This window comes from Stegostoma tigrinum, chromosome 37 (genome assembly GCF_030684315.1).
Source record: "Stegostoma tigrinum isolate sSteTig4 chromosome 37, sSteTig4.hap1, whole genome shotgun sequence".
NCBI lineage: Eukaryota > Metazoa > Chordata > Chondrichthyes > Orectolobiformes > Stegostomatidae > Stegostoma > Stegostoma tigrinum.
This window is the reverse complement of record NC_081390.1, coordinates 10081956-10103456: the sequence shown is the minus strand read 5'-3', so window position 1 is coordinate 10103456 and position 21501 is coordinate 10081956. Positions and strand designations below refer to the sequence as shown.

At 48.5% G+C, this 21501-nt stretch overlaps 1 protein-coding gene across 3 annotated transcripts in view; it reads left to right on the top strand.

Annotated features, from left to right (window-relative positions):
• Positions 1-345: 345 nt before the first annotated feature.
• Positions 346-21501, top strand: part of si:ch211-223a10.1 (uncharacterized) — a 47796-nt gene continuing 26640 nt past the window's right edge. For 2 of the 3 annotated variants that reach the window (XM_048563777.2, XM_048563776.2), the window contains exons 1-5: positions 346-507; positions 14755-14890; positions 16385-16495; positions 18273-18405; positions 20326-20504. In XM_048563777.2, the coding sequence (XP_048419734.1) occupies positions 378-507; positions 14755-14890; positions 16385-16495; positions 18273-18405; positions 20326-20504 (689 nt within the window). In that variant the 5' untranslated portion in view covers positions 346-377. The remainder of the gene's footprint in view (positions 508-14754; positions 14891-16384; positions 16496-18272; positions 18406-20325; positions 20505-21501) is intronic. The other variant, XM_048563778.2, reaches the window with a different exon arrangement.

The following is a 21501-nucleotide window of genomic DNA, read 5'->3' as shown; positions in this document are numbered from 1 at the left end:
TTGAGATGTTATTACATACCTCTGGAGCAGATGGGACTCCATTTACTCTACTTATTGTAAATTTAATCTATTTATCTTTCTTTAATTAAAATCATGAAGATAATAACAGCGTTGATTTGAGAACCATCCATTATGAAATATTGGAAAGATTTTTGAAGAAGCTTCCACTGATCAATAGGATTTTAAAAAAAATTTTGTTTTAGAGGCCCTTATTCTGTTCCAGAACAAAATTATTGCCGACCGATTGTTCTTGTTTGTGCTGTGGTTAAAATTCTGCAAACGTAATTTTTCCCGTCCAATAGGTGGCAGTTTATTTAATTTTTTTCTTTGTTTTCCGAGAGCTTTGGAGCTGGGCTGGAGTTGGACTCGAACTCTCAATGCTACCTGCAGCGCCGCTTTCTCACTGGGCGGCCCCTAGCTCCGCTTTCTCTGAAGCGCTGAGCCGGGGCGACCTGCAGCAGTGCGCTCGTTGGCTGCAGCAAGACCGGGCAGTGCTCAGTGCCAGAGGTAAGGGACACCAACATCCTGCTACACAGCACTTTCCCACCCCTGGCTCGGTGTGAAGCGGGGACCCTCTGCTAGAAGCTCATCCTCTTTTTGCAGCTTGGTTTCCACCCCTACAAATAAACCTTCAAGTGTGTGTGTGAGAGAGAGAGAGAGAGAGAAAGCATTGCAATCTGCTGTTTGCTGTTTGAGAATTAGCCCCTCGTTTGCAGTGTCCGCATCTTTCTCTCTCTCTCTCTCTCTGTTTGCTCTGCCGTGGCCTGTTTCTGCGGTCGGCAGCGTGTTCGATTTGAGGATGAGCACCCCGCACGGCTTCCGAGTTAATTGCTGGGCTGTAGACTCTGCTACGGTGAAGAGCAGAGAGAGCTTCAGTTCCAAAAGGGTAGAGGAAGTTACATTCTGTATCCCACCCCAAGCTGCACTTTTCAGTGTTTGATAGGGTCAGGGTAAGAAGCAGGTTTACTTTCAGTTTGCAAGAGGAGGAATCTTTGAATTTAAAACCTTGGAGAGATGTTTAGTTTAAAAGAGTAAGGGGGGGTGGAGTTACCCTGTATCTAGCCACATGTTATACGTGTCCCGGCAGTATTTGGTGTGACAGTGTGGAGAGAGCTTTACTTTCATTTTAAAAGACTGGAGGGTGCTTTATTCGGTGTCTGACTCCATCCTGTACTTTTCATAGAATAAATAGTACAACACAGTAAAGGGCCGTTTGGTCTTTGACATTGTGCTAAACATGATACCAAATTAAACTAATCCCCTCTGCCTGTCCTTGGTCCTTTTCACTTCCATTCCTTGCATACTCATGCGCTTATATAAAAGTTATATCTGCCTCCACCACTACCCCGGCAGAGCCTTCCAGACTCCTACCACTCTCTGTAATAAATAACTTGCTGCTTGCGTCTCCTTTGAACCTTCCCCCTCTCACCATAAATGCATGCCCTGTAGTATAAGACGTTTCAACTCTGGGGAGTCTGACCATCAACCCTATCAATGCATCTTATCCAGTCTCTCCTTATAGCTTGTACCCTCTAATCCAGGCAGTTTGCTGGTAAACCTCTTCTGCACCCTCTCCAATGCCCCTAAATCCTTCCTGTAATGTGGCAACCAGAATTGAACACAGTACTCTAAATATGGCCTAACCAAGGTCTTATAAAGCTACAACATGACATCCTGACTCTTGTACTCAATTCCTCAACGAATTAAGACAAGCCTACCATATGCTTTCTTTACCACCATATCTACTTGCATGGCTACTTTCAGGGACCTATGGACTTGAAACCCAAGATCCTTCTGTACATCAACGCTGTTCAGGGTCCTGCCATTAACTGTATACTTTTCCTTAACATTTGATATCCCAAAGTGTAACACCTCACACTTGCCCAGATCAAACCCCATCTCCCATTTCTCTGCCATTATCTGTGATTGATCTATATTCTGCTGTATCCTTTGATAACCTTCTACACTATCCACAACTCCACTGATCTTTGTGTCATCTGCATTCTTACTAACCTACCCATCTATATTTTCATCCAAGTCATTTATATTAAATTAATTGATCGCAGAATCCCTACACTGTGGTATATGTATCACAAAGAGTGGAGGTCCCAGTACGGATCCCTGCAGAACACCATTTGTCATTGCCAGAAAAATACCCTTCCACCAATACCTTCTGCCTTTTATGGACAAGCCAATCCTGAATCCAACCAGCCAAGTCACTGTGATCCCGTGTATCTTAATGTTCTGATAGCCATGATGTGGAGGTGCTGGTGCTGGACAAAGTCAGAAGTCATACAACGCCAGGTTATAGTCCAACAGGTTTATTTGGAATCACACAAGATATTTTGAATTCAAATTTCACCATCTGCTGTGATGGGATTTGAACCTGGGTCTTCAGAATGTTATCTGGGTCTCTGGATTAACAGTCCAGCTGTAATGCTACTAGGCCACTGCCTCCTCTAAACTGCAGTTAAAGCTCTTTCCACACTGTCCCCATCAAACACTCACAGGAGAAGGACAGTACAGGCTAGTGCAGCCCCTTCGTCAGGTGCGGGAAGCCAGTAAGGCACATAGTCACAGAGGTAGTTTGTGGGCTTAGAGACAGTGCTATGCTGTCCTGACAGTTAGGCTAAGGATATACAAAAGGTGACATCTCAGGTCAGACACTGAATTGTAGGTGTGAGACCTTGTTCAGAATCTGTCTTGGAGTTTTAACCTGGAATCAGGCTGGTTTTATTCCAAAAGCAGGAATTTATAAGATGCCACGCTGACTGACTGTGAATACAAATTGTGTTTTTTGAACAAAATATAATGTAACGTCTTAGATGAGATGATTCACTCCATAGATTTATGTGTGTGTATAAATTCCAGGCTTCGGAATAAAACCAGCCTGATTCCAGCTTAAAACTCTGAGACAGATTCTGAACAAAACCTAACACTTACAATTCATTGTCTGACCTGAGTTGTCACCTTTTGCACAGTCCTATTGCTTTACCTGATTGTCATGACAGAACGGCGCTGACAGTGAGTTTATAAACACTAACAGTCTTGATAATCTGCAGATACATATCATCCGACACTCCACTTATACCAGTTGTAAGAGCTTTTGATCTCTATGCCTCCAAACTACCTCTGTGACTATGTGCCTTGCTCTCTCCCTGCACCTGACAAATGGGCTGCAGTAGCAGGTGCTGTCCTTCTCCTGTGAGTGTTTGATGGGCACAGTGTGGAAAGAGCTTTAATTGCAGTTTAGAGGAGGCAGTGGCCTAGTAGTATTACAGCTGGACTGTTAATCCAGAGACCCAGGTTCAAATGCCGTCATGGCAGATGGTGAAATTTGAATCCAAAATGTCTGGAATTAAGAATCTAATGATGACCATGAATCGATTGTCAGGAAAAACCCATCTGGTTCACTAATGTCCTTTAGTTAAGGGAACTACCATCCTTACCTGGTCTGGCCTACATGTGACTCCAGATCCACAGCAATGTGACTGACTCTTAACTGCGCTCTGGGCAATTAGGGATGGGCAATAAATGCTGCCTGGTCAGCAATGCCCTCATCCTATGAATGAATGAATGAAGGAGAAGAGTAGAACATCATGTAGATTTTTTGGCAGGTCATAAGGAAGATTTGATTCTATTCGCAGCTGGGTTGGTCACCAAAAGGGGCACAGATTTAATGAAGAAGGGTCTAGGCCTGAAACATCAGCATTTCTGCTCTTATGATGCTGCTTGGCCTGCTGTGTTCATCCAGCTCGACACCTTGTTGTCACACTTTAAGCCGATTGTCAAAAGAACTGGAGACGTGATGGAGAGAATGTACATGCACCTCTTTCTACCCCATCCCAGACGCCAGAGGTTCGTGACGGTGGCTCAGTAACACTTTTTCCAGGGCAATTAGGGATGGGAACAAACTACTGGCCCAGTCAGCGACGTCCATATCTAATGAACGGATAAACAAACATTTGAAAAATCATTTTGGAAGAAGAGCTGTGATAGTGGAGGTTGGTGTGGGGCTGATGCCACTGGATTAGTAATTCAGAGGGGGTTTTGCCAAGGAAACTTCCTCCTCTCCAAGTATGTCCTGTGATCCTATGACCAGACAGTTGGGATGTCTGTTTAATATTTCATCTGAGAAGTAGTGGCCTCAACAATCGCATTTTTATCCCAATGTTTGATTCTTTCAATGTTGTGGCAGAGAGACTGCCAGCATGACCCCTGTGCGAATTGCCAGTGTTATTTTAGGTCAGAAGCCACATGACACCAGGTTAGAGTCCAACAGGTTTATTTAAAAAATACAAGCTATTGGTGCACTGCTCTTTCATTAGGTGAACCAACCAACAAACTGTCTTATGAGCAAAGGCTAAACAGGTTTTGCCTCTTCCCTCTGAAATTTCGATGAATGAGGGGTGATCTCATTGAAACATATAGAATTTTTAAGGGGCCTGACAGGGTAAATGCTGAGAGGATGTTTCCCCTCTGGGGAGAGTCTAGGACCAGAGAGCATAGCCCTGCAATAAAGGGGTGCCAATTTATTACTGAGATGAGGAGGAATTTCTTCTCTCTGAGCATTGAGAGTCTTTGGAACTCCTTGCCATGGAGAGCTGTGGGGTCAGAGTCCTTGTGTATATGGAAAGGTGATATAGAGAGATTCTTGACCAGTTGGGGAATCAAAGGTTATGGGAAAAGTGCAGGAAAGTGGACATGAGGAATGTCGGATCAGTCACGATCCTGTTTAATTGTAAAGCAGGTTCAAGGGGCGGGAAGGCCTTCTCCTGTTACTATTCCCTATCGTCTTATTGCACTCAAACCAAGGCCTCGGTTTAATGCTTTATGTGAAAGACAGCACTCCCTCAGTAGTGCACTGGAGAGTCGTCCTTGATATTTGATTTCACAACCTGGTATGGGATTTGAATCTGAGTGCTCGTCAAACAGACCGCCTGACACAGGAATACCAGCTATCACGTGGCTCTGAGGATACAGCTACCTTTTGCTTTCTGCTAAAGCTTCGCATGCCAGGCACATCCCAGTTTCAGTTCCTTCGTTGCTGAACTCCAGAACTGAGAAGAGAGAGCACGACCCTGAGTTATTCACAATCCAATGACTCCAGCTCACAGTGCTAAAAGAGTATCAACGTGATAATTTAACACTGTTTCTCTCGCAGTGCCTGCCTAACCTGCTGAGTAGTTTCACCATTTGCTGATTTTCGAATTAGATTTCCAACATTTGCAGTACTTTGCTTTTGTGGAGAAGGAGATGTTGCTGAGAGAATTCACTACTTAATGTACGAATGTTTTTCATTTCCCGATTATCACTCAAGGAACCGTAATTTATTAATACCGAAAAAATACTGCTGATGTTGGAAATCTGAAATAAACACAGAATTCTGGAGAAACTGAGCAGGTCTGGCAGCATCTGTGGAGAGACAAACAGAATTAAAGTTTCAAGTCCCTTTATTAGTTTTATCCCGGTGAAGCTTGTTGCCAGTCTATGCTCATGATCCTACAACAGATGTGCAGTATTTTTACAAGTTGTTCAGCTTGTTTTCATGTTTTGTTCTTTGTTACAGCTCTCCATTTGTACAAAACGTCAGTTAGGCCCCATTTGGAATATTGCATGCAGCTCCGGTTGCCACACCACCAGAAGGATGTGGATGCTTTGCAGAGTGGGTAGAGAAGGTTTACCAGGATGTTGCTTGGTCTGGAGGGCTTTATTGTCGGGAAAGGTTGGATAAACTCAGATTGTCTTCACTGGAAAGACGGAGGCTAAGGGTGACCTGATCGGCATCTACAAAATTATGAGAGGCACAGGTAGAGTGGATAGTCAGAGGCTTTTTTCCAAGATGGAAAGGTCAACTAAACAAGAGGTCATGGGTTCAAGGTGAGTGGGGGAAATTTAAGGGAGAAGTGCAGGAAAAACGTTTCATCCAGAGGGTGGATCCTTGGAATGCACTGCCAGTGGAGTTGGTGGAAGCAAGTATTGAGGTGTATCTTGATAGACATGTGAACAGAGGAATAGATACCATGTATGGGCAATAAGTAGTGGGTCTAAATAAGGATTAGAAATCAGCGCAGGCTTGGTGGGCCGAAGGGCCTGTTCCTGTGCTGTATTGTTTTGTTATTTTAACAAACCAATGAAACTATTAAACAGGACTCAAGGCAATCTCGTATCTGTTAAGTAGTGTAATGACATTAATCCATTCCTCTTTTAGAATTTGCCTGGAGGACGTTGCTGTCACTTACTGGGCTGACATTTATTGTCCATTCCAAATTGTCTTGGAGAAGGTGGTGGTAAACTGCCTTCTTGAACCATTGCAGCCCTTGGGGTATAGACACAACCAGTGTTTTAGGGACGGAGCTCCAGGATTTTGACAGTGAAGAAACAGCAACGTTGTCCCAAGTTAGGATGGTGAGTGACTTGAGGGGAACTTGCTTGCCGTGGTATTCCCTCGGCCCTTGTCCCTGTAGATGGTGGAGTTCACAAGTTTAGAAGTCGCTAGTTGTTGCAAGGTCACACGGAGATGGTGCAATCTGCTGTCCCTGTGTATCAGTAGAGGAGGGAGTGAATGTAGAATGTGATGGATGGAGTGCAGGTCAAATGAGTTGCTTTCATCTGAATGGTGTCAAGCTTCTTGAGGGTCATTATAGCTGCATTCATCCAGGCTAGTCGAGAGTATTCCATCACACTCTTGACCTGTGCCTTGTAAATGATGGACAGGCTTTGGGAAGGTCAGGAAGTGAGTTACTCCCTGAAGTGTTCCCTGCTCTGACCTGCTCTTGTAACCATTGTATTTATCAAACTGATCCAGTTCAGTTTCTGGTCCGTATTAACCCACAACAGGCTGCCATTAGTGGGGGTTCAGGTGTGTACAATCTGAAAATTGACACACTGGCTCAAGATATTTTTGCACTGGACTAGGTTATACAAAATAAAAATGTGCATAAATGTGTGAACATCCTGTCCTTAATGATGCCAAAATTATAGAGCCTTGAAAGTAAGAAATTGTCCCAAGTCACATGGCAGGAGCTATTATCAAACAAAGTATTCATTGAGTAACAAAAGCTCAAAGAGGTAGGTGTTTAAGAAGCATCTTCCAGGATTGAAGCGGGATAAAGAGGGAAGTATTGGAAGGGAATTCCGGAGCTGAAAATCCAGACAGCTCAAAGCATGCTCACCAATGACAAGAGGTAGAGTTAGAGGAACAGTGGGGTCTTGGAGCTTTATAGGGTAGACGAGGTGACATCTTGTTTACGACTAATGTAATTCAATCTGGATGTGAGTTTGCTCGCTGAGCTGGAAGGTTAGTTTTCAGACGTTTCGTCACCATTCTAGGTAACATCATCAGTGAGCCTCCGACGAAGCGCTGGTGTTATGTCCCGCTTTCTGTTTATCTGGTCAGGCTTCCTTGGGTTGGTGATGTCATTTCCTGCGTTGCTTCCTTCTAGGAATTCCTAGAAGCATGGCATTCCAACCGGAATTCCATCAACAAACACATTGATTTGGAGCCAATCTACCATCCCCTGAGAAAAAGAACAGGAAATGACATCACCAACACAGGAAATGACATCACCAACCCAAGGAAGCCTGACCAGATAAACAGAAAGCGGGACATAACACCAGCGCTTCATCGGAGGCTCACTGTTGATGTTACCTAGAATGGTGACGAAACATCTGGGAACAAACCTTCAAGATCAATGAACCAGCTTACATCTGGAACAAAATAAAGACCCACTCTGTTGTGGACTGAGAGGAGGAGAGTGCTGTCTTGGAGGTGAAAGGAGGATGTCGGGTTGGCTGTGCACCCTTGCGACCAGTGGATCTTAATGCTGGCTTCGGCCTAACGCTGGTTCAGGGGAGCAGCCAACCTGCAACGATGGCTGCAGCAAGTGCTCGTGCCCCAGGTCAGGGGGTCCGGAACACCATCCGTGTTTCTGTGAAGAAGGTGGATGAAGGTGCACCTGTGGACTGCACCTTCTTCGTGAAGAGGGTCCTGTTGGACTGTTGTGGGTTCGCTGCTGCGGACATTTACTGCCTGCAGGATTTCCCCGGAGGAGGTTTTTACGATGTAACCTTCAGGAGTGTCGAGCTTTGCGAACGCTTCCTGGAGGTTTTCAAGGAGAAAGGAGGTGAGGGCCCCCTCTCTGTATTGACCGCTGTCCCGCTGTTTGTGATGCTAGCACAGAGGAGCCGTATGGTGACTGTACACATGTACAACCCGCATGTGCCAGCAGTTGATGTCCTGACCTTCCTCGGAAGGTACGTGAAGGTGGGAGGGGACCTAACTGACATGGTGGACCCCTTTGGCATCTGGACGAGTAAGAGGCAGGTCAAGGTGACGCTGAGGATGGGCGCGGGCGGGAATGTCGTACACCCACCGTCCAGCTTGGCGATCGGCGGGAGCAAGGGCTACCTGACCTATGTAGGGCAACCTAAAGTCTGCCATGCCTTTGGTAGGTCAGGTCACATGGCGGCCGACTGCAAAGCCACCATCTGCAGGGAGGAGGGACACCTTGCAAAGGATTGCCCACAAGAGAAAAGCTGCAACCTTTGCGGGGAAGCGGGCCACCTCTATAGGGCATGCCCGCAGCGGGGGACCGCCTACGCCCAGGTCGCCAGCAGGGGCAATGCGGGGCCAGCCCCCCCGGAGGAGAGGAAGGCACCAGGGCCCAGCAAGGACCCCACTAATGTGCAGGGGGGCCAGGTCGTGCAGGAGGGCCCAGCCCCGCAGGATGGGCCCAAGGCCAGCAAAGCACCCCTGCAGGCTGTGCTTCCCCCCCCCCCCCCCGACAACCCAGAGTCGATGGAGGCGGCAACAGGTGACCCAGGGGAGTGGACAACGGTCCAGAAAGCGAGGAGGAAGGTGCGTCGACGGGCCCAGGATCCGCAACCATCAGGCGGGAAGAGGCAGCTACAGGGAGGCTATAAGAGCTCCTCTGACAAGGGGGATTCGGAGAGGGCCCGCCCGAAGCAGAAGTTAAAGATCTCGAGGGAGAAGGAAAGCAGCACCCCGCTTCCAGGTGACGGGAGGCGTCCTGAGGCTCCCTCCGACACCCAGTCAAGTGCTGCTGGGGCACTGGAGGGCCCCCGGAACTTCCAGGCGGGAAGGAGGAAACAGCACGTCCCCAGCCTGACCCGGAGCCGGACCCTCCTGCCTCCGCACCCCTGACGGGGGGATGCCACCCGAAAGGCAGCACGGTAGGTTTCCTGAGCCCGGAGAGCGTCCAGCAGTTAGCCCAGGCAATGGGCATGAAGGGACAGATGGAGGGGCTGGACCTTGGACTTGGGGAGGGTTCTGCGGTCACTGCCCACAATATGGGTACGAGTTGCGAGCATTAATGTGCGCAGTGTCAGGTCCACCGCAAGATGTGTATCCACGTTGGCCTACCTGACCACCATCGAGACGGACCTCCTGTTTCTGCAGGAGTGCGGGATACCGCACCTCGGCAGGTACGGGAAATGGTCCGGCGCCCGGACCTGTGGGCCTTCGCTCTGGTCAGGGGGTAACGACTGTCGCTCCTTGGGCCTGGCTATTCTGCTGCGGGGGCGCAACTTCACCATCTCTCAAGTTCAGGAGGTGGTGGGGGGGGGGGGCCACCTCCTAATGGCTGATGTCACCTACAGGAACGCTCCCCTGAGGCTGATCAACGTTTACGCCCCAGCGGTACGGAGTGAGCGGTTGGCCGTCCTGCAGCGGCTTCCACCCCTGCTGGCTACATCCAGGCCGGTCATCCTAGGCGGAGACTTCAACTGCATCATCGATGCAGATGGAAGATCCGGCGTGGGGACAGCGGGGTGGGGGGAGTCAACTGGACGTCACGTCCAGATTCCTGATGGGCACGGTGAAGGGCGCCAAGTTGCTCGACGTCTTCAGCACCCCTGCAGATGGAGCGCAGCAGAGGTACACCTGGTCGCGACCAGACGAGTCTATCCGCTCAAGGATAGACTTCCTGTTTGTGTCACGGGTGTTCTCGGTCAGGTCCACCGGCGTCGAGCCGGTGTTCTTCTCTGACCACTGCCTCCTGCTGGCCGACTGTCACTTACAGGACGACCAGCCGGCTGGCAAGGGGACGTGGAAGCTCAACACGACTCTGTTGACCCCAGAGAACGTCGAGGAGCTTAAGAGGGAGTACGCCGGTTGGAGAACCGTGAAACCCCTCTTTGAGTCTCCAGGCGACTGGTGGGAGACGGTGAAGGAGAACATCAAGAGGTTCTTTGTCCTCAAGGGTGTTCAGAAGGCGAGAGAGAGACGGGGAAAGCTGTTGCGACTCCAGAAAAGGGTGCAGAACCTGCTCCTTCTGCAGTTGATGGGGGTCGATGTCACGGAGGACCTCCGCAAGGTGAGGGGCCAGCAAGCCTTGCTCTTCGCCGCGGAGGCCTCCCGGATAATCTTATGGTCCAGGGTCCGCTCCGTGGAGCTGGACGAGATGTGCTCGCGTTTCTTCTTTCAGAAGGTGCACAAAGAGAGCTCTGTGCTTAGCCGGCTGAAGGAGGACGACGGCTCGGTGACTTCGTCTCAGCCCGACATTTTGAGGATCAGCAGATCCGTCTATGCCAGACTGCATGACACGAAGCCCACGGACAGCACGGCCTCTGAGTCGTTCCTGTCGTCTATCACGGAGGTCTTAGACGACGGCACGAGGGAGTGGCTGGACCGGCCGATATCCCTGGACGAGCTGACCAGAGCCCTCAAGTCCTTGGAGAGGAATAGGACTCCCAGAAGCGACGGCTTACCGGTCGAGCTGTATTCCGCTCTGAGGGGCCTGGTCAGCCAGGACCTGCTGGAGGTGTACGATAGTGCGCTTCGGGCAGGGGAAATGTGCAAGTCCATGAGGAAGGGCATCATCACCCTCATTTACAAGAGGAAGGGGGAGAGGGAAGAAATTAAGAATTGGTGTCCCATTTCACTTTTGAACGTGGACTACAAAATCCTGGCCAAGGTCATAGCCAACCGGTTCAGGTCTGTCCTGGAGTCGGTGATTCACCTTGACCAAACCTGTGCTGTGCCGGGCAGGAAGATCGCTGAGAGCCTCGCGCTCATCAGGGATACGATCGCCTATGTGCAGGACAGGAGGGTGGACGCCTGCCGCATCAGCCTGGACCAGGAGAAGGCCTTCGACAGGGTCTCTCATGCTTACATGAGGGACGTCCTCTCCAAATTGGGGTTCGGGGAGGGCATCCGCAATTGGATCCGGCTGCTCTATGCCAACATCGTTTGCGCAGTCTCAATCAATGGGTGGGAATCAGACAGTTTTCCTGTTAGATCTGGAGTCAGGCAGGGCTGCCCGCTCTCTCCTGCCTTGTGTGTGTGCTGTGTGGAGCCCTTCGCCGCCTCCATCAGGAAGGACGTGACTATCCCAGGCAGCGGAGGCCTTCAGGTCAAGACCTCCCTGTACATGGATGATGTCGCCGTCTTCTGCACCGATCGTCGGTCGGTGAGTAGACTATTGGACATCTGCGGCCAGTTTGAACTGGCCTCGGGTGCCAAAGTCAATAGGGGTAAGAGGGAGGTCATGCTCTTCGGGAACTGGGACGACCGCTCCTTCATCCCCTTCACCGTCAGGACAGACTACCTGAAGGTGCTGGGTGTTTGGTTTGGTGGAGCTGGGGCGTGCACTAAGACTTGGGAGGAGCGTATCACCAAATTGAAGCAGAAGCTGGGCAGGTGGACGCTCCGGTCCCTCTCCATCGCGGGTAAGAACCTGGTTGTCAGGTGTGAGGGGCTTTTGGTACTGTTGTATGTGGCGCAGGCCTGGCCTATTCCCTGGACCTGCGCCGCTGCAGTCACCCGGGCCATCTTCCACTTCATTTGGGGGTCGAGGATGGACCGGGTCCGCAGGGACACCATGTACAAAGACCTGGAAAATGGGGGAAAGGGCGTACCGAATGCCACCCTCGCCCTGACGGCTACCTTTGTGTGTGGCTGCATCAAGCTGTGCGTAGATCCTCAGTACGCAAACACCAAGTGTCACTACTTACTGAGGTTCTACCTGTCCCCGGTGTTGCGGAGGATGGGCCTGGCCTCGTTGCCGCGGAACGCTCCGAGTAGTTGGACCGTTCTGTACCACCTGTCCTTCGTGGAGAAATTTTTGAAGGGAAACACCTTTGACCACAAGGCCGTCAGGCAGTGGTCAGCACGTAGTATCCTCGAGACCCTTCGGGAAAAGGAGAGGGTGGATCCCGTCGTGTGGTTCCCCACGCAGACTGCCAAAGTCGTTTGGCAGAATGCCTCATCGCCAGAACTTTCAAACAAGCACAAGGACATTGCTTGGCTGGTGGTGAGAGGGGCTCTGCCAGTGAGATCCTTTATGCATGCCCGGAATCTCTGCGCCACCGCACGCTGCCCTCGAGGTGGCTGTGGGGGGGACGAGACTGTCGATCACCTCCTTCTGGAGTGTGCCTATGCGCAGGAGGTCTGGAGGGGGATGCAGTGGTATTTGTCGAGGTTCGTCCCGAGCAGCTCCGCGACGCGGGACTCCGTGCTCTACGGGCTGTTTCCTGGGACGCACACCGAGACCAACGTCAACTGCGCCTGGAGGACCATCAATGCGGTGAAAGACTGTCTTTGGTCTGCCCGCAACTTGCTGGTCTGCCAGCTGAAAGAACTGACCCCGACCGAGTGTTGCAGACTGGCGCACTCCAAGGTCCAGGACTACGTGCTGAGGGACGTGCTAAAGCTTGGGGCAGCCGCCGCCAGGGCGCGGTGGGGAAAGACCACCGTATGAAACCCCTCGTCCAGAATAGGAATAAGAACCCTATCTGGTAACTGGGCCCAGCTGGCGCCTTCCCCAACTGGTCAGGGGGCCCACGGGGACTGTGCGGGGTGACGACTGCCGGGGTGTTTTCTTTGCTTTGTTTTTTTTTCCTTCTTTGTTTTTTTTTCTTTAGTTGGTGTATGTACCCCCTGGGTAACCCGGAGCGGCTTGCATGACTGGGTAGGTGTGTAAATATGTTTTTTTTTGTACATCTTACGAATAAAGTATATTTTTTCAAATAAAAAAAAAGGTGACGAAATGTCTGAAAACGAACCTTCCAGCTCAGCGAGCAAACTCACATCCAGAACCTCAACCTGAGCTACAAATGTTCTCAAAACTCGCTAATGTAATTCAATATTTACTGATTGTAAGACATTACATTAAATGCAAAATGTTGATGATCACTTTTTTATTTGCAATGGGAGAATTTAGTTTGAGCGCTGTTTGCACCTTGCGGCAAAAAGTCTAAATTAAGAGGTGAAATTGAATGAGATGAATTTGAATCAACCAGAAGTTATTGGATGCACTTTAAATCTTTGATCTCTAAAACTTCTCATACCCCATTTTGCTAATTCAGTTTTCATCACGAGATGGCAGTGTTGTATGCTAATAGGATTAACATCTTACGCCAGAAATAGCCAGGCTCTGGCAAAGAGTTTTCCACTTCCTCACAAGCACTTAGCAACAAGATGAGAGGCAGAGCATGGCGGCTTTCTATCCCTGTTTACCCCCAATTAAAACAGAGCAGTAGCCTCTCTCAGAGTGAGGGGCTATCAGTGTTGCCAGGACATATCTGGTACTTACTGGGCTCTCTGTCTTATCATTACTGTGTGCAGTTTTGGTCTCCTTACTTCAGAAAGGATTTACTGGCACTGGGGGAGCGCACAGGAGGGTCACTAGGTTGATTCCTGAGTTGAGGGTGTTGGCTTATGAGGAGAGACTGAGTAGATTGGGATTATATTCATTGGAATTCAGAAGATTGAGGGGGGTTCTTATAGAAACATATAAAATTATGAAGGGAATAGTTAAGATAGAAGTAGAGAGGATGTTCCCACTGGCAGGTGAAGCTGAGACAAGAGAGCATAGCCTCATGATTAGAGGCAGCAGATTTAGGACTAAAATGAGAAGGAACTTCTTCACCCAGAGGGTTGTTAATCTGTGGAATTCCTTGCCCAGTGAAATAGTCGATGCTGCTTCAGTAAACGTTTTTAAAGCTAAGGTAGATTTTGTTTGAACAATCAAGGAATTAAGGGATAGGGTGAGAATGTGGGTAAGTGGATCTGAATTCAATGAAAAGATCAGCCATGATCTTATTGAATGGCAGTCCGGTTTGAAGGGCCTAACGACCAATTCCTGATCCTAGTTCTTATGTTGTTACAAGTCCTTTTACCTGGGCTGAGAAAATAGACTCCGTGTATCCCAAAAAAGAAAGGCATGTGTTGGTGTTGCACTTCACAGCCAATTATGTCCTTTCTGTAATATAGATGCTGTTATAACATACAAAACCGGGCAGCAAGCTCCCACCAACAGCCATTGAGTAATGATCAGAGAATCTGTCTTTTCTTGTGATGTGGTAGACAGCTCGTTGATCTAGGGGTGTGATTTTCGCTTAGGGTCTTGGGCATTGTTGACATGCAAGAAGTCCTGGGTTCAAATCCCGGACGAGCCCAGATTTCTAAAAATAATAGGTCGGCACAGCATGGTGGGCTGAAGGGCCTGTGCCATACTGTTCTATGTTAGGGAATACCCTGCTGGTCTTCAAAATAATGCCATGTTCATAGGTAGGGGCTACCTCAGTTTAACATCTCACCTGAAGGATGGCACCTCCAACAGTGCAGCACTCCCTCGGTACCACACCCAAGTGTCAACTTGATTGTGATGTTTGAACCTAGGACTTGAGCCCAGAACCTTGTTACTCTGAGGCAAGTATACTGTAGCTCCCTGTTTGCCTTGTATTTGCTGCATTCAGTAACACTGATTCTTTCTCTGTCTCTCTCTTGAGGCTGGCATGGGTTCACGCCACTTCACCATGCAGCATACCGTGGCCACAAAGCTTTGTCGTACCTGCTACTGGAACATGGGGCAGACAGTAATATTCCCAACAATGCAGGAGAGACACCCTTTCATTTTGCCTGTAGGTGAGTAAGAATTCCTGCAGAGGGAGCCAGCAGCCATGTAACATCTGAAGACATTCAAACAAAATGGCTGCCAGCTGTTTCCAGGGTAACTAACAGGACTATTTGCTCATGCTGCAAACAGTACTGCCTCAGGGAGGCTCATAAGGTGGAATGTCACATTTGGAGTATTAAATAGCATTCAGACAGCCTGTGAGAGACCTTTGTCAGAACAGTTTACTCTTCATTTTCACAAACGTAGGTACAGAAGAGCAAATGGTTGGTCATTTGGCATTTAGAGTTGGTTCCACTCTTCAATTCGGTCATGACTGATCTGCATCTTGAGCCTACTCGCCTTTGCTCTATATTCCTTACTATCTTTGCTGCAGAAAAAAAAATATGTAATTCCCCTCTGTGATCAAATTTAAAACTGACTTGTGTTGTCACCGACTCTGGTTCCAGATGTCCACTGCTCTGTGCAGAAGTTCTTCACCTCTGAATGTTCTGACTAATCTCAAGATTCCTTCCTGTTATTTTGGATTTCCACACCAGAGGGTCATAAGCCTAGGAGCAGAAGTGGGCCATTCAGCCCATAAAGTCTGCTGTGCCACTCACTGTCATCATGGTTGATCTAATGATCCTCAGCGCCACTTTCCTGCCCTTTTCCCATAACCCTTGATTCCCTCACTGATGTAAAAAACCCATCTATCACAGCCTTAAATATACTGAATGAATCAACCTCAGTATCGTCTGTGATAAGGAATCCCACATATTAAAATAATTCCATGAGAGAGGGATTCCTCTTTTTTCTGTTTTAAATGTGCAGCCCCTTATTCTAAGATTATATCCTGTGGTCACAGACTCTCCCACAGGAGGAAACAACCTTTCCACATCTCTCCTGTCAAATCTTCTCAGAATCTTGTCTATTCCAATGAATACGGGCCCAACCTACTCAGTCGCTCCTCATGAGATATTCTCTCCATACCTGGTATTAGCTGAGTGAATCTTCTCTGGACTGCCAACAATGCCAGTATATCTTTCCTTAGATAAGGGGCACAAAACTCTTTATAGTATTACAACTGTGATCTAACTACTGTCTTATGTAGTATTAGCAAAACATTCCTACATTTATACGCCATTCCCTTTGAAATAAAGGACAACATTCCATTTGCAATACCTATTAGCTGATGAACTCGAAAGAAGAGCTTCTGTCTTTATCTGTATCCATCCCTATGTCTCTCTGTCTCACTCTCACTGTATGTCAGTCTCTCCATCTTCCTCTTTCTCTATCTTCCCCTCTCTATGTTTCTCCCTCTGTGTCTGTCTCTCTCTCTCTCTCTCTCTCCCTCCCTCCCTCCCTCCCTCCCTCCCTCTGTCCTCCTCTCTCTGTCTGTGCCCCCCTCTCTCTGCCTCTGTCCTCTCTCTCGTCCTAGCTCCCCCATTTTTTTTGTAGGTTTACTCCCAGCTGTACGTGCAAAATGACTCAAACCAGGGCCTCTTCTTCCTTGCTCACTCCAGGCGTGGGGCACTGTGCATTGTGCATCAAATGGTGAAGAAAGGGGCGAATGTGGCAGCACTGGATAACCAAGGGAAGACTGCCCTTCACCAGGCTGTGTCTGGTGGCAGTGTGTAAGTATGGCATCAATCCTTGTAGATTTTACATCATTTTCTGGCCACCCAGAAAACTCCCAACCTCAGGCACTTTTATTGATTCAGAATGGGCTGTGCAGGGAAATTACAGCGAGTGGCGATATTGGGGGAATTTCAGTATCTCCGTTATGTATTGGGGTTGAGTTAGCAGATAAGGAAGGAGGAGGAATTCTCATCGTTGGTTTCCTGTCACTTTGTGGCATCACCCCTCGCTATCTCTGGATCCTCCTCCTCCTGATTCACAGAAAAATCAGCGAATTCCACTTAGACATCCCAGAACCTGTCTTCTATCTACAAGGCACAGGTCTCGACTGTGATGGAATATCCCCAGTTGCCTGGATGGATGAAGCTCCAGCAGCACTGCAAAAACTTGACAGCATCCAGGTCAAAACAGCCTGTTCTATTGGCACTACCTCCCCTCAACACCGACTCTCAGTAGCAGTAGTATGTACCATTTACCAAAGATCTGCAGACAGCACCTTCGAAACTCATGACCAGTTCCATCTAGAAGGACAAGGACAGCAGATACATGGGAACACCACCCCCTGCAAGTTCCCCTCCAAGCCACTCACCATCCTGACTTGGAAATACAGCAAACTTTGTTTTAACCGGCACCTTATCATCTGGCACTCTTATAAATCAGCAAAAATTATATATCTCAAATACCGAGTATTTATAATGCAAGTCATTTAGAATCCCTACAAAGTGAAAGCAGACTATTCAGCCCATCGAGTCTCGCTGGCCCTCCAAAGATCATCCCACCCCATTCGCATAACCCTGCATTTCCCAGGCTGACCCATCTAATTTGTACATCCCTGGGCAATTTAGCATGGCCAATCCAACCTAAGCTGTACCCTTTGGACTGTGGGAGGAAACCTGAGCACCTGGAGGAAACCCATGCAGACACAGGGAGAATGTGCGAACTCCACACAGACAGTCGCCCGAGGGTGGAATCAAACCTGGGTCCCTGGCGCTGTGAGGCTGCAGTGCTAACCACTGAGCCACCGTGCCACCTATAATGTATAATAGTGACGTGTAAGCCCCTGCATTAGATTTCTGTGTATCTTTTACATGATTTTAGGATGTTTTTACATAATGTTTTGAGGGATGTTGATGTCTTGAAGCCTCTCTTGGTCAGGGTTTACTGAGGTTTTGTGTTACCTCTTGATTATCCGGAATATTTGATCAACCTGCACACTTCTGGTCCCATAGCTGCTGGTTGATTAAAAATGTTTGCTGTGTATCACCGTTCTTTCACTGCTGGGTCAAAATCCTGGCATCCCCTCCCTACGGGCATTGTGGGTCTATCTGCAGCACTTGGACTGCAGCGATTCCAGAAGGAAGTTCACCAGCACCTTCTTTAGGGCAACTAGGGACGGGGCAATAAGTAACAAAAACAAAGTTGCTGGAAAAGCTCAGCAGGTCGGCAGCATCTGTGAAGGAGAAGACAGAGTTAATGTTTCAGGTCCAGTGACCCTTCCTCAGAACTGTGGCAATTAGTGCTGGCCCAGCGAGCGATGCCCACATCCCATAAGCGAAAGTAAAAATGACACTCCTTAAAACCAAAGCTCTTTGGTTCTCCTTCAGTGACTCAGTGCCTGCTGTTGCCTGATGATCGTTCGGTGAACCACTGCTGACGTGGCACTGTGTTAAGGGCGCTATATGTGAATGCAAGGTTGTTACTTTAGTGAAACCCTCGTTTTGGTTGGTGCCTGCTCCCCATCAACTCGTGATTCCACTCTGTCTCCGCTTGCAGAGTCGCTATCCGTTACCTTGAAGAAATGGGTCGGTTTGATTTCCGTGAGCCGGACAGGTTTCTGCAGACTCCTCTGCACACTGCGGTCTCCATTGGCAACGAGGACGTCATCAGATATTTGCTGAGAGGTGCGGTGAGTAATCTTCCACCAAGAAGACCGGCACCAGGAGCTCAGTCTGAACCTCCTGTGGAAGGTTTCCAGTGCAGATATGGTCTGTGCAATAGAATAGCTCATTAAAAAGCCCTTCAGCCCATCCATTCGTCCACTGACCTGTCTACACTCTACATCACCAGACCCATACCCTGGATCATTTCGAGTGCTCATCAAGTACATTTTGACGTTGTGTGGTTTGCCACCTCAAATACAGCTGTATTTCAGATTCCCACCAATAGGTACAGTTGTAGCCTGTATTTTGTAGTTTTTTTGGCTTTGATATGGAATCTTTCATTGCAGGAGACCATTCATTTCATTGCGCTGCTGCTATCTCTTGGAAAGAGCTCACCAATTTTTCGTATACTTTTCTCCCCTGGATTTCTTGTAGCGTTGGTATATTTGTGTTTGCAGCAGTTTGCTTTTGGAAGTTAGTTTTTGCCAATTTTCGCTCAGTAGGGAGAAACGGTCCAGGCTGATATCCAGTTACACAGTAGAGACTGTAGTAATCCTCTACTCACTTGCCAATTCATCCCATCGCTGCCTGTATCTGTACTGTCAGTGTTCCTACTTGTGAATGGTGTGCAGCAATCTGGCTGTGTGCCTCTGGGTTACACCAGACTGGGCTGGTCCTGCACAATGGCTCTTAAGTTACCGTAAGAGTTGCTGTTGACTGATTTCCTTTTGTTTTGCGCTGGGTCCTGACAACCATTGACCCCTAACCTCTGTCATCATAAAGTTACTTACTGCCAAACAAGGTCAGCTGGAGGATGTTGGATCAGTCCTTTTTCACCAGACTGCTCCCTTTGAGATTCGCTCCCAAATGAGTCTATATGGACCAAACCTGTTGCTAAATGATGTATATTAAGTTAATGTTTTAAAGTAAATAGATCAATTCTTCTAATGGTAGTCAGTTAGAAAAAGCATTTTTCCAACATAAAGGAGGCAGCCCTCTCATTTCTCTGCACCCTCCTCCCACAACCGCACCCCCCCACCCCCAAACAAAAAAAAATGAAGGAAGAAGACACAGATTCATCGAATCATACAGCACAGAAACAGACCCTTTGGCCCAACCAGCCTACTCCAATCATCATCCCAAACTAAACTAGTCCAACCTGCCGGCTCCTGGCCCATATCCCTCCAAACCTTTCCTAGTCATGTACATATCTAAATGCCTTTTAAACATTGTAACTGTACCAGCACCTACCGCTTTCTCTGGAAGTTCATTCAACATGCAAACCTGTGTGAAAAAAATTGCCCACGATATCTTTTTTAAAATCTCTCTCTTCTAACCTTAAAAATGTGCCCCCTTGCCTTGAAATTCTTCATCCTAGGGAAAAAACACCTTCCATTAACTCTATCTATACCCCTGCTGGTTTCGTAAACCTCTAAAAGGAGGTTTAGGAAAGTTGCCATAGTCTTACGGAACGACAAGGCCGCTCTCTCATTAAAGAGAGGTGACTGGTGGTGGTTTCACCTGAGGGTCACCATGCCTCGGGCAAGGGGAGAGATTGAGAAGGAGAGCTCTTCCTGGTGACCTCAGCAAGTGCAGGGGATCGAACGCACACTTTTGATGTCTCTCTGCATCGCTCTCCAACTGAAGGAACCAACGAATAAATACCAAAAAGAGGTGCGGATGCTCTAAATCAGAAAGTAAAACAGAAATTACTGGAAAAGCTCAGCGGGTCTGTGGGGAGAAATCAGAAGAGTTCTGAGGAAGGGTCGCTCAACCTGAAATGTTAACTCTCTGATGTCTGTTCACAGTTGGTGGAAAGAAAGCAGAGTTAACATTTCCGGTCTGGTGTCCTTTCCTTGGACCTGAGTTTTCTCTCGGCGGACGCTGAGCTTTTCCAGCAATCTCCGTTTAAGTTCCCTCATTAATAATCTTGTCTTTTCGCCCAGAGGTGCCGAGTCGATGCGGCTGACACATGGGGCATGACTCCCATGCACGTGGCGGCTCAGACAGGATCAGCTGCCATTTGCTGGCTGCTGGCAACGGGAGCTGGCATCCCTCTCCTCCAGCTACGGAACAAGGATGGGCTGACCCCGCTGGATCTCGCGAAGCAAGGCAAAACGCACAGGTTTGTCCTCAGTTTGTCTGTGTTCCCGGTGGCAAGCTCACGTCCTGACAGGAACATCTCACGCCATTGCCCCACCTTGAGAGGTGCAGAGGTGGCATTGGTTTAATAGGTCGCTGTGCAGCTGATATTGAAGATACAACATTACACCAACCTCTAATCCAAACATAGTCACGGCAGCAGCAGCCCTGTTGGTAGCACGTTTTCCCCTGAATCGTAAGGTTCTGGGCTCAAGTCCCACTCCCCAGGACATGAGCACAGAAGTCCATGCCAACGTTCCCGTGCAGTACTGAGGGAGTGCCACGCTGATGAACGCAAAGTGTGAAGGCTGAAATGTTTCGTTAATCTAACCTACTTTTCTAATCGGTCGGCCCAGAGATGTTATCACACACCTCTGGAGCAGGTGAGACTTGAACCTGGCCTCCCGGTCCACAGATAAGGGCACTACCATTGCGCCACAAGTGGGTCAGTTGTTAAAATCGGGTCCCGCTTTGCCTGTGTGAGGGAATGTAAAAGATCCTGTGACACTATTTTGAAGAACAGTATGAGGGAGCTATCCCTGCCCACTGTCACCGGATCAATGCTGCACAAACCAGATTGAGTGGTGCAGTTGTTACGTTACTGCAGTAGCAATCCAAAACCCCTGGGTCCTGGTGACATGAGTTCAAATCCCACTGTGAGAGGTGGTGAAATTTCAATTATGGGCAGCAAGGTGGTTCAGTGGTTCGCACTGCTACCTCACAGCACCAGGGACCTGTGTTCGATTCCACCCTCTGTCTGTGTGGAGTTTGTACATCCTCCCCGTGTCTGTGTGGGTTTCCTCTGGGTGCTCTGGTTTCCTCCCACAGTCCAAAGATGTGCAGGCTAGGTGGATTGGCCATGCCAAATTGCCTGTAGTGTTCAGGGGTGTTTGGATTAGTTGGGTCGAAGGGGAATGGGTTTGGATGGGATGCTATGAGGGTCAGTGTGGATTTTTTGGGTTTGAGGGCCTGTTTCCACT